At 50.3% G+C, this 12995-nt stretch overlaps 1 protein-coding gene across 1 annotated transcript in view; it reads right to left on the bottom strand.

Moving 5' to 3' along the window:
* Window positions 1-557: 557 nt before the first annotated feature.
* Window positions 558-12995, bottom strand: part of BMERB1 (bMERB domain containing 1) — a 121710-nt gene continuing 109272 nt past the window's right edge. The window contains exons 4-6 of the mRNA XM_060648582.3: window positions 6715-6829; window positions 5365-5447; window positions 558-2406 (exon numbers count right to left, since the gene is read on the bottom strand). Of these exons, the coding sequence (XP_060504565.1) occupies window positions 2294-2406; window positions 5365-5447; window positions 6715-6829 (311 nt within the window). The 3' untranslated portion in view covers window positions 558-2293. The remainder of the gene's footprint in view (window positions 2407-5364; window positions 5448-6714; window positions 6830-12995) is intronic.

The following is a 12995-nucleotide window of genomic DNA, read 5'->3' on the forward strand; positions in this document are numbered from 1 at the left end:
CATGGCTCTGCCCACACCGTGGTTTCAGACCTCTGGCCTCCAGAACTGTGACAGGGTCCATGTGTGTTGTTTTAAGCCACCCTGGTTGAGGTCACCATGTTATGGGAGCCCTGGGAATCTCATACAGTCCGGCTTCATGCTTGGTCTAAGGCAGTGAAGGAGGACGCTGGGTCCCCTGAGGCCAGCGTGGTGGCAAAAGGGAGTGGCCTGAGGCAGAAACACATCTGAGATGGCGGGAGGCACTGAGGGCACGTTGCCCACTGGGCCACGAAACGCAAGGCTACAGGGTCCTCCGTCAGAGAGACTTTGTGTCAACCGCAAAGCTGCTGTGACTTGAGAGACATTCAGATTAACTTTTGACTTACAAATATTTTTGGAAAAGGTGATCTAGGAACTTTACTTTCATCTTAAGGAAAAATCAGAAATTCCGATGAAGCTCTCTCTGTCCCCCAGGATGTTTATCGTGACATTTTTTTTTAAGAGAGAGAGAGTGGGCAGGGGGGGGGCAGGGAGAGGGGCAGCGGGAGAGAGAGAGAGAGAGAGAGAGAGAGAGAGAGAGAGAGAGAGAGAATCTCAAGCAGACTCCATGCTCAGTGCGTAGCCCTGGGCAGGGCTTGATCCCACGACCCTGGGATCATGACTTGAGCCGAAATCAAGAGTCAGACGCTCAACCAACTGAGCCACCCAGGCGCTCTGTGACATCTTGATAAGACTTAAAAAGTAGAAGCAGCCTAAATGTCCAATAGGAAGGAAATGGTTAGATAAAGTCATAGCCACAAGATGGATTACTAAGCAACCATTGTGAATATTTATGAAGAGCGTTTAATGTTACAAACAGCTTTTAATGCCGTGGGAAAACGATAGTGATAATAATGCTAAATGAGAAAGGAAAACTGGTTATAAATGGTACAATATGATGCCAATCATGGGAACAAGACAAAACAAAAAAGCATTAAAAAAAAAAAAAAAAAAAAACCTGGAAGGAAATCTCCCAAATGTCAGCATGGTCTCTAGTTGGAAAATTTGTGGGAGATAAAAACAGAAAACAAACAACGTCCTTATCCTTTCTCTACTTTTAAAATGGTTTACTGTGTCCTTGGGTTACTTCCACAATCAAGAAGAAAAGTAAAAACTTTAAAAATGCTGTGTACGTGGTTTCCATTTTTATTTTCTCCAATGGATGATTGCACATCAGCACATCTTGAGTTACACTAACTACTTTAGGCCGGTCACGACACATACACACACGTACAGAGAGGTCACACGGGCTGTGCCGAGCTGGCTGTAGCAAATGTACATCAAGTTACACAGGTGGAATTATTAGGCTGGTTAAAACACACCACCGAATGATGGGACACGGTTGGGTCAGGCACCTCTCCCGCCCGCCGCTGCTGTTTCCAGAGGTCTGTGTGTTAGGCTGGTGAGTGGCGTCCTGCTGGCAGTCCCTCCGGTGGTCCCCGGTGGGCGGAGAGAGCCTGGGTCAGCATCTGCTCTGGGTCCCCTCCTCATCTGCCCTTGCCTGGTGTCGGAGCCTCTGGCCCTCTGCTACCTCTTTCGAGCACTGGCTGTGCTCCAGCGTGGGCCCTCATCCCCACTGTGCTCCACACATCTGGGGCAGACATCGCAAGGGAAGGAAGAGCCAAGAGCCGGTGAACACACTCCCGATGTGAACCGTGCCCAGACACAGGAAGGGAGGAAGCAGGAGACATAACCACAACACCACACACAAGCTCAATCTTTATGGATGGACCCTCTCGTCTCCAAGACGTCTGGACTGTGTGGAGCCCTCCAGAGCACAGCCCCTGGGAGAGGACAGACGGGGGACAGGAGCTGTGCCCATGTGGGGCAGGCCTGACAGCAGAGCTAGGAGGGTGGATGGGGGATGTGTCCAACATGGTGCTAGATTGTTGAAAAGTCACGACTATACACACCTGGGGATCATGCCCCTCTCCCAGTTCATTCGCACAGTGGGTTAGATATAGATAGATAGAAGTGGAGATATACTTTTTCAAGGGAGGGCCTTTCCTGGTGGTTGGATAAACAGTGAGACAGAGTCCTGGGTTTGGCATGCTCTGGGGAGGGCCATGCGACAGTGAGGGACTCCCTATTGCTACACTCTGTACAGGGCGGCCGGGCCCGCCCGCCACGCCCACGGCCCCTGGCGGCAGTCACAGGCTTGCCTTCAACCCCTTCCACCTTGGAGAGCTCTTGGGCCCCAGTGAAATGGGGGCTATGAAGACAAGAGGGTGGGAGGCGGGGTCCCCGCGGCCCCGGGGGCACCCCACACTGGGGGCTACATGATATTGCACTGGGTGGCCCCACAGCAATCCTTGATGAGTGCCAGCCCAGTCTTGGCCACTGTGGGCTTGCTAGGTGGGGGTTCTGCTTTCTTCTCTGCTCGGGAGCCTGCAGCAGGGTAGGGGCATGGAGGGAGAGAGGGAAAGAGGGAGAGAGGAAGAGGTGAGATGAAGAGAGTCCTGACCATCTGCATCCCCTGTCCCATCCCAACTCCTGGCCAGACATTGCTCCACCTCCACAGATCAGGTGTTGTGGAGAGCTGGCATGTGTTTTATATGGTTCCAGTGACTGTTCCCACCTCCCTGTGGGCCCAGTGGTGTTCAGTCCTCAGCTTCCAACCACAGACTTCAGCTCTTATCCTATTTGGTTCTCTGCCAGGTCTAGCACAGGGTCTGGCATTCAAAGTATTTGGTGAATGGATACATGGGAACTTTTGTCCAAGTTGTTTCAATCTGAGGGCTCCTATCTTTCAATTTTGGAAAATGCTCATACATCATTTCAGATACCTCTACCTCTTGTCCGTTATCGCCCCCTTCTAAAATGCCTATTAGAAATAACTTGAACTTACTATTCTATCTTCCATGTTTTGGAAGACGTTTTCCATCTCTTTGTGTCTTCGTGTTACATGCTAGGTAATTTCCTCAGTTTTGTCTTCCAGTTTACGAATTCTCCCTTCAGCTGTGTTTAACCCATTGAGTTTTTACTTTCATGACCCTAGATGGTTTTGTTTAGAAAGCTGAGTTTTTGTAAACCTACCTATTCTTTTTTCATGCAATCCTGCTATTTCATTTTGGGTTTTATCCCTTCTCTTATCTCTCATTATTTTAAATATACTTACTTTATTGTCTCTTTTAGATAGTTTGTTATTTCTGGTTCTTGGGAGGACAGACATTCTCTTGGTGACTCCACTCACAGTGGTTCATTTATTCATGGGCTTTAAATTTTTATTGAGAGCTCATCTTCACGGAGGTTGTTTTATCTATGGGTTACATATTATGGGATACAGAAGGGTCCCTACTGAACAGTATTGCATTTGCTTTGTTGGGATTAGAGGTTTCACTGTTGTTTTTTTCTTTTTTTAAGTTTATTTATTTTGAGAGGAAGAACACAAGTCAGGGAGGGGCAGTCAGAGAGGGAGAGGGAGAATACCAAGCAGGCTCCAGACGCCAGCTCAGAGACCAATGCAGGGCTCAAACTCACAAACTGTGAGATCATGACCTGAGCCAAAGTCAGATGCTTAACTGACTGAGCCACCCAAGTGCCCCTTCACTGGCTTTACATTAGTTTCAAATTTTCAACTTTGGATCCCAGCACTAGATGAATAGTGTAAATTTGGACATTTGGCCCCTTGCATGGGGTGAAGGCTTGGTGTTTTGATTTCTTGCCAGATTTTTTGCTATCCAGCACCATGTATAGAAGGCAAGTTTCTTTGCTCCTTCTCCACACGGTTAGGTGGAGTTTTTCTAATTTGCCTTTCACGGAAGAGACAGTCCCCTGAGGATGCTGGATTTTGGTAGGGACTATGTGACTTGGGATATTAAGGGCCTGCAGAATGGACCTTCTTCTTTCTTTATTCCCTCACAGTCCACAACCATATTTCATGGGATGTTAATAGCTGGTCAGGAAAAACTGAGTTTGTGGCCATAGTAGATGGTGGCGGCCTTTGGGTTTTGTCTTCCTAGCAAGATTTCCAGTCCCTTCACCTCTGATAACAGTACATGTCCCTGTGGCTACAGGAGTGGGCATGCAATGCAGAGCGGGCCAATCACAGCATCCCAGCCTGATACCAGTGATGGCCTAGGAAGTAGGAACACGATCCAAGAAGGGCCAATCAGAATATTCCTCTGAGACTGATGTGTTTGGGTATGAGGAGAAAGAACAGATGGTATTGCTTTGCTGCTCCTAAGTTCTGGTTCTGGAATTCGGGCCCCATGAAGAAGGCTGTGTAATAGGAGAAAATGCAGAGAGGGGCAGAGATAAGAAAAGGCAGGAAAGCGAGGGCATTCTAACAGCATCCAGCCCCTGAAGCCCCCTTTTTGCTAGGGCCAGTTTGAATAGGGCATCTGTTTCTTATAACAGGTCATTGACAGCAGGACCTGTTACCACTTTTATATGCTAATGGACACTGGCACCAGAGGGTCAGATAGGTAGCACTTCCCACACTGATCTCACACGGAACCCTTTTTGCTCTGAGTGTCAACAGAGGCCAGAGCTCCCTGAGCCTCAGCCCCCACCTTTTGGCCTCAGTGGCCACACACTCCTTCTGAGAAACCCACCAAGCCGGGGGAGCCTGGGTGGCTCAGTCGGGTAAGTGTCGGACTTCGGCTCACGTCATGATCTCACAGCTCGCGGGTTCGAGCCCCACGTCGGGCTCTGTGCTGACAGCTCAGAGCTGGAGCCCACTTAGGATTCTGTGTCTCCCTCTCTCTGCCTCTCCCCCGCTCAGACTGTCTCTCTTAAAAATATTAATAAACGTTAGGGGCACCTGGGTGGCTCAGTTGGTTGGGCGTCCGACTTCGGCTCAGGTCATGATCTTGGGGTTTGTGAGTTTGAACCTCACATCAGGCTCTGTGCTGACAGCTCAGAGCCTGGAGCCTGCTTCGGATTCTGTGTCTGCCTCTCTCTCTGCCCCTCCCCCACTTGCACACTGTCTCTCAAAAATAAATAAAATGTAAAATAAATAAATAAATAAAAATAAATAGACATTAAAAAAAAAAGAAATCCATGAAGCCTGTGATTGGTAAGGGGACAGCTGCCACCATGACCAGCTGCACAGTTCGTGGAAAGTGACAATGCGGGGCCCCTTATTCCCAAACTATTAGGAATCTCAAGAGAGCAACAGCAGAACATGAAAGCGAGCACAGCGCCCCCTTCCAGGCATCGGGGCCTGAGCAACCTGACAGCAACCTTGCCCATGAAGCTGGCCCTGCCCACTGCCGTCCTGCACCCAAGGTTGCTCTCTAGATAGCATTTTGTTGTTCCCCCTCTGGCTCCCGGACCTCTTTTAAATCTCCTTTTCTCTTGGATGGGCGGGGGGGGAGGACGAGGAATAACATGTGCACTCACTGGCTGGAGATTTGGTTACTTTATCTAGAGGTTTTAACTTGATTCTCAGGAAATCCGCCATTTCCTTGTCTTCTTCTTGCTCCCTGTGGACATAGGTGTGTAAAGACAAGAGAAGAGTAAAGTAAGCAAGGAAAGCATTAAGGAACCGAGGGAATGAGGCAAGAGGTCAAGTGTGTGAGACCACGTGTCGGGCTTCGTGGCTGGTGTGGGTACGCTGTGTGTTGGGTGTGGCTGGGGCATCTATGTTGCCCTGGGTTCTGTGTGGCGGGTGTGCATATGTTGTTGTGTGTTACGCGTATATGGCGTGTGCATGTTCCGTTTCATGAACTTGCTCAGAAGCACAGACGCTATCAACAACGGAGTAACTGTCTCCCTGGGGCCAAGGTGAGATCCCAGCGCAGAAGCAGGGACATTATAAGACTCAGCCTCTGCTGAGGGTTCTGTGAGCTGAGGAACACCCCCTCCTGACCCTGTACCTTTGAGTCACCCTAGACATCTGTGCTCCCATGAAGTTCATGGCCAGAGTCAGAAAGCAAGTCACCTGAACTCTTCCGAGGGTCGCCAGGAACGAAGGCAGCGTTCCTCAGCTTGGCTGAGCCAGGCAAGGTGCATTCCAGGCCTCGGAGGACCCAGGAGGACACAGACAATAAAGAAGTTGCCTTCTGGGTTGAAGGAGGCCCTGTGAGCCTCTCTCCTTGCAGAGGGCTCCAAAGGCCCTGCTCCAGGACAAAAATATTCAAGAATCAGCATTCACATCTTTTCTATGCGGGCCTTGTCAGGGGACTGCAGGTGCACCAGGGCTCCAGCGCCCACAGATTTCCAGAAAAAGTGGCAGGTGCATCTGCAAATAGGAGACTGAGGGCTAGGAAGGGGGCACTGGAGCCACCAAGGGGAGGATAAAGAATGAAGCTGGGAAGTGGAGAGGGCAGGGAAGGAAGCAAGTCAGTACACGGGGCAGGGTTTCTGCAGAAACCCGATGGAAGTTTCCGGAAGGTGCCTTGATGAAAAGTTTGCCTTGGGAGAAAGGTCAGTGAAGAGAATGTGTAGGAAGCTCTGCCATGTGTTATGTGACGTAATTCTTGCCCGGTCACCTCCTCGAATAACACTGACTTAAGACCCAAAGGCCTTTGCAAGACTTTTTTGGAGCTAGATTCCAGTTTCCTTTGAACATGAAACAGGTCCTCAGGCCACAAGGCTGGCGATTCATTTGGATCCAGTGTTTGGGAGCACTTGCTGAGGCCACACCTGTCAGGCCAGACTGGGAGACCCTGCAGCAGAAGGTGGGCTTAGGAGGAAGCCGAGGCCTGCGTTCCAGCAGTCTGGTGCTCGGGGACAGGAGCCCACACTCACCTTAGCCGCTCGACCTCCGCATCATCCACCAGAAAGTCTCTCTTCTGCACCAGCTTGTGGATCTTCTGGATTAGCTCATCCTCTCTCTGCTTCTGCAGCTTGGTCTTTTCTTTTTCTGGGAAGGAGAAAACACCGGCAAAGAAAACAGTCGAGTGTCTCTGCTGAAAGCACGTGAGTCCAGGGGCCAGGGTTAGTGACCAACCAGGTCACTCGCTGAGGGAACTTGAAGAAGCAAGGGGACCTCCTCAAGCCTCAGTTTCCTCTCCTGTAAAAACACACGGAGGGGCTTAAATGCAGTGGTGTTAAGTAAATGGCTTAGCAGAGAGCCAGGCCCGTGGTGAGCACTCAGTCAAGGGTAACGGTGCAACGAGTCGGGTCCTGCACAGGGCAAAGGGGTCGGAGGGCTCGGGCTGGGGTGCGGGAGGGAACGGCTCTACAGCCAGGGCAACCCAGTCTGCAGATGGAAATCATCCACGCTAATGGCATTAGCCCTATCCCAGATACCCAGGGCTAGAAGGCCAAAGAGAAATCCAAAGACCCCAGGGCTGGAGAGGATGACCGAGAAAAGTAGAAGGGTAGCGCAGACTCAGAAGATAAAAAGGAGGGGGCAGCGGATCTACAGGCACCACCCACCTGCCTCCAGGCACCACCCTGTCTCTGGGCACCACCCACCTGCCTCTGGGCACCACCCACCTGCCTCTGGGCACCACCCACCTGCCTGCAGGCACCACCCTGTCTCTGGGCACCACCCACCTGCCTCTGGGCACCACCCACCTGCCTGCGGGCACCACCCACCTGCCTGCAGGCACCACCACTCAACTTGGTGATACGATCTTTGGCTTGCCAACGTCACCCACCTACTTGCCAATGGGAACTGCCAGCCTGCCAGGCTCACCCTGTGCTTCCTGGCACCACACACCTGATCCCTAACATCTCCATGTGCTTACCCACATGACTCTCTGACTCCCTTGTCATCCCCTCCAGCAACCTCCTTAGCCCAGGCCATCTCTTCCTGGACCACGTGTGCCCTCCTAACTGCTGTCCCTGGCCTGTCCCCCACAACATGACTGTGAGCACCCATTGGAGACTCAGACGATCCTGGCTTGACGCCCTAGCTCCCCCTCTTCCTAGCTGTGGGACTCTGGGCATGTTCCTCAACCTCTCTGAGCAGCTAGTCTCTCAACACAGATAATCCTGAAGTTGCTGCAAGTTTTTAAGAGACTTAAACCAAGTAAAATAGGCTCGCTGCCTGGTGTGTAGCAAAGGCTCATGAACAGCCGGCTACTCTTATTATAAGCTGTTATTTTACATCCTCACTGTTGTTTTAATGACTAAATGCCCACTTCTTTAATATGAATTGAATCAGGTACAAAAGAAATAAATACTGATTTAAAGAAGGAAAAGCAAGTCTCACGGCATAAGTGTGCAAATGATAAGCGCTTCATAAATTGAGCTATTATGTTCGTATTCCCATGAGTTTGTCACGTTCATTTAATCTGTTTCCCAGCCTGGGCACTACTGATATTTGAGACGGGAGCATCCTTTGTTGCAAGGGCCGTCCTGTGCACTGGAGGGTGTTTAGCAGCGTCCTTGGCCTCCACCCACTAGATGCCGGGAGTACCCCACCCCGGATGTGACACTCAAAATGCCTCTAGGGGGCAAAGTCACCCTGCTTGAGAACCACTGCTTTAATCCTTTCTAACAACCCTACGAAGGAGACGTATGTTTACGTCCAAGGGGAAAGTGCCACGGCCTCTCCAGCCAGGTCTGCGCATCCCCAGCTCTGAGGTAGCAGTGATGGCAGAGATGAGACATCTTGGCTTGTCCCAGAGAGGCCCTCAAGGCAGGGAGGGCCCTGGAGGTCTCCCCAACCAGTCACCTACACCCACCATGGGGAGCTGGTGAATGATGCAACTCTGGCTGGAGAAGTGTGAATTTCTTGGCCATTCAGTGATCTCTTTCCTCAATACCTTTATTGATGTGTTGCCGGGAGCATTGTCTCCCCTCCTCCCCCCACCCCACCCCCCCCCCCAGCTTAATCCAGCTGGAAACCTGGCTCTGGTCCAGGGAATACACAGAAAGACTCAACAAGGATTCAGGGAAGAGGTGAGGGGGAAATCAGGAGAAGAAAGAAAACTTTAACGTGTGAACTTCTGCCCAAAGACTCGATTTCCTGGGGAATCAATGGGACCAGCGTTAAGGACCTGGGCTCCGTTGCCAACTGGTCTTGTGACCTCCTCAACCTGTGTTTCTCAGCCGGACACTTGATGGCATTTCAGGTGAAATGTGCTCTTCATTGTGGGACTCCCTCTGCGCTGTAGGTTTGAACGTCCCTGGACTCTGCCTACTGAGTATCAGTACTAATCTTGTCTTTATTTAAACTTTTGATATTTTAGGGGGCGCCTGGGTGGCTCAGTCAGCTACACATCAGACTCCTGATTTTGGCTCAGGGCGTGGTCTCCCAGATCGAGCCCAGCATCTGACTCTGCACTCACTGTGACCAGCACAGTCGGCTTAGGATTCTTTCTTGCCCTCTCTCTGCCCCTCCCCTGCCTCTTCTCTCTCTCTCAAAATAAATAAACATTAAAAAAAAAACTTTTGGTATTTTGTTCATCGTGGATTATGTGTGTGTGTGTATGTGTGTGTGAGTGTATTTCGGTATTTTAAATATTGCATTAATATATTATTTGCCCTGATTACTGAATTTTTGTGCTCCAGCTGTCCTCCTTATCCTAGTCTCAGTCCTGGTTAGTTAGGAACCCCAGGGACTATGTGAAACAAAGACCTTGCTCCCACCCATTTCCACCTGTGTTCCAGAGGCTGCCACAGCCCCGACTGGAGCCTCTGTGGCCTGGAGTGGCTCTGGTTGGTCCCGTGCTCACACACTCATATCTCTTTTGCCTCAGTGGCCCCCACATGTTCTGCTGAGCCAATGGTGGGCTCGGAAATCTTTCTTCCCAAGACGAAGAAGGCAACCCACGTTCGACCCATCAGAGTTCTCCTGGGAGGCTGAAAATTAGGACACAGAGTCCTGAGGGTTGGACTTTTGTGTTGGACGATCACGGGAAGGAGACAGGAGTGGCCTTGCTCAGCTCATGTGCTAGAGGGAGAAAATGGAGACTGTGTCCAACATGGAAGGAGAGAGAGAGAATGAGACAGACAGAGAGAGACAGGGAGGGAGGGAACATTCCAACAGCTTTCCTGTTTCTGGTTCCAGACCCTTGCGAGGATGGGTGGAGCTTCATGCTGGTATTGGGTTGAATGGTTTCCCACCCACCAAAATGTCATGTCTACCCTGTTTGGAAATAGGATCTTTGGGGCACCTGGGCGGCTCAGTCAGTTGAGTGTCTGACTTCAGCTCAGGTCATGAGATCACGGTTCATGAGTTTGCGCCACATGTCGGGCTCACTACTGTCAGCCTGTCAGTGCAGAGCCCATTTGGTATCCTCTGTCTCTCTCTCTCTCTCTCTCTCTCTCTCTCTCTCTGCCCCTCCCCCACTTGTGATCTCCCCCAAATAAATAAAATATTTAAAGAAATATTTTATAAAAGAAATAGGATCTTTGCAGGTGTCATTAGTTGAGATGAGGTCATACTTATTAGGGTGAGCCCTAAATCCGATGATTGATGTCCTTGTGAGGAGGGGAGAGGACACACAGATGTACAGGGAAGAAGTCATGGGATGACAAAAGCAGAGACAGGATCGAGTCAGCTGCAAGCCGAGGAGCACCAAAGACTGGAGGCAGCCACCAGGAGCTGGAAGATGCAAGGAAGGATTCTCTTCTAGAACCTTCTTGCGGACTTGCGTCCTCCAAAACTGAGAGAGAATAAATCCATGTTGATTTATGCCACTAAGTTCGTGGGAATTTGTTAGGGCGGCCACAGGAAGCTAACACGATGGCCTTGGGCTCCAGGAGCCTCCCTGATCCTTCCAGTAACTGCCCATTTTGTGGTTCCCTAAGCTTGGGTGGGTTTTCTCCGCGGGATATAAAGTGCAACAGCGGACCCGGCCCGGTGGCTCTCCACCCTGGCTGCTCCTCATAATCACATGACGTTTTAAAAAATGACCAATGCCAAAACTCCACACCAACTGAATCGAGTCTAGTAGGTGAGCGGTGTCGGGCCATTGCCGTTTTTTCTCCCTTCTTTTGCTGTTTTCTGTTTGAAATTTGACTTCCTGTGGTCCAGTTTTATTGGGATATAACTCACATATACCATCACAGTTCACCCATCGAGATATGCAGCCATCACCACAGCCCATTTTAGAACAGTTTAATCGAGGCGCCTGGGTGGCTCAGTCGGTTAAACGTCTGACTCTTGATTTCGGCTCAGGTCATGATCCCGGGGTCTTGGGATCCGCGTTGGGCTCTGCGCTGACAGCACGGAGCCTGCTTGGGATTCCCTCTCTCCCTCTCTCTCTCTCTGACCCTCCTCCACGTGCGTTCTCTCTCAAAATAAATAAATAAATACATATTTTTGTGAAAGAACAATTTAATCACCTAGAAGAGAAACCCCACACCCACTTGCTGCCACCCCACACGGCCTGGCACCTGTGAGTGCTCCTTAGAGGAATGGTGCCGGAAGGACGACGGGCTCCCGCTGTACCCACCACCAGCAGACCAGGAGTGTATTTAAGGCCCAGAGAAACGAAGGTGCTACATCAAGTTCACCCGTCTGGTCAGCCTGGATTCAAACCCAGACCACGGGACTCTAGTGGTTCTCAGACGGGTGGCAATTTCACACCTCCCTGCCGGGGTATATCTGGCAGACATTTTTCACTGTCACGACTGCGGGGGAGATGCTACTGGCATCTAGTGGGCAGAGGCCACTGCTAAACATGCTACAGTGCACAGGACAGCGCCCCCCCCCCCTCCCCCGCCCGGCCCCAGCAAAGAATGGCCCAGCGCCACATGCTCCAAACGAGAAAGCATTTGGAACGGTGTCCTCTTCTGCAACGCATTCTGACGGGCTTCCTACTCAGTCGTAGCTGCCACTTACTGGTACCCGCTGTGTGCCAGGTCCTGTCTGAGTGACCAGAGTAGGGGATCCTTTTCTCTTCCTCAGCGCATGTGCAGGGCTAGCTCGCAGCCTGCGGCAACACAGCGGCTGAGACATACTTACCAGACGGATAGAAGGGCAAACATACTCAAGTAGAAGCCCATGGGGTGCTTATCCGGCCTGGGCGGCCCCTCCCCAAGGCCAACGCAAGGTTCCTGGGCCAGAGTTGTGTATCTGCCTCCCATACACCTTTCCTGTGCACCTGCCAGACCTTCACACAGGCATAACCCAGCCTGGATGGGCAGGGAAGGCTCTCTTGGGAAACGGAGCCAAATCAACCGTGACCTGAAGGAATTGGTAGAAATGTGTGTGTGTGTGTGTGTGTGTGTGTGTGTGTGTGTGTGTGTGTGTGTGAATCAGGACTCATTCCATATTCTGAAGCAAAAAGACACTTTCCAACGCAATACATATCAAAGCAGATATGATAGCATATTAAACAAGTTGTAAAAGAGATTTGGTAAATTTTTTTAAAAATACCACTTTTCCCATTAAATATTTGTGGATTTAGAAAAGACAATCGTGGCTCATAAAACGGTACTTAGGTTACAAGGTAATACGTTTATTACTGTCATTTTAAAATGAATTAATATATAAATATGTTACAAGGACGGGTAGGAATGTGTTGAGTTACTGACAATAACAACGGGAATAATTTATTAAGCACTTGTTATAGGATGGGAGCTGTGGTTAGCACCGTATATGTTTTTTCCCTCAGTCTGTCTCACAATGATCCTATAAAGTAGATACCACTATTGTCCCAGTTGACAGGTGACGAAATCGAGTTTTAGTGGAGTCACTTGCTCAAGGTTATGTCATTAATAATTGACAGATCTAGGTTGAACCCCGAAGTCAGAGCTTGTGAAAATACCACACTCTACCTGCCCCCAAACAGAACAGTAACAATCGTTAATACTTACCGGACTTTTGGGGCGCCTGGGTGGCTCAGTCGGTTAAGCATCTGACTTCGGCTTAGGTCATGATCTCACAGTTCATGAGTTCAAACCTCACATTTGGGCCCTCTGCTGTCAGCATGGAGGTTGCTTCGGGTCCTCTGTCTCCCTCTCTCTCTGCCCCTCCCGCCGCCCCTCTCTCAAAGAAATAAACATTAAAAAAAAAAATACGTACTGGATTCTTAACCTTTGGGCCAGATACGAAGCTAGGCTCGTGGCTTGCTATGTTGTGTGTATCACAATGAGATTTATACCCAGCGAGTTAAGAGCTATAC

The sequence above is a fragment of the Panthera onca genome, chromosome E3, assembly GCF_046562875.1.
Source record: "Panthera onca isolate mPanOnc1 chromosome E3, mPanOnc1 haplotype 2, whole genome shotgun sequence".
In the NCBI taxonomy this organism is placed as follows: Eukaryota; Metazoa; Chordata; class Mammalia; order Carnivora; family Felidae; genus Panthera; species Panthera onca.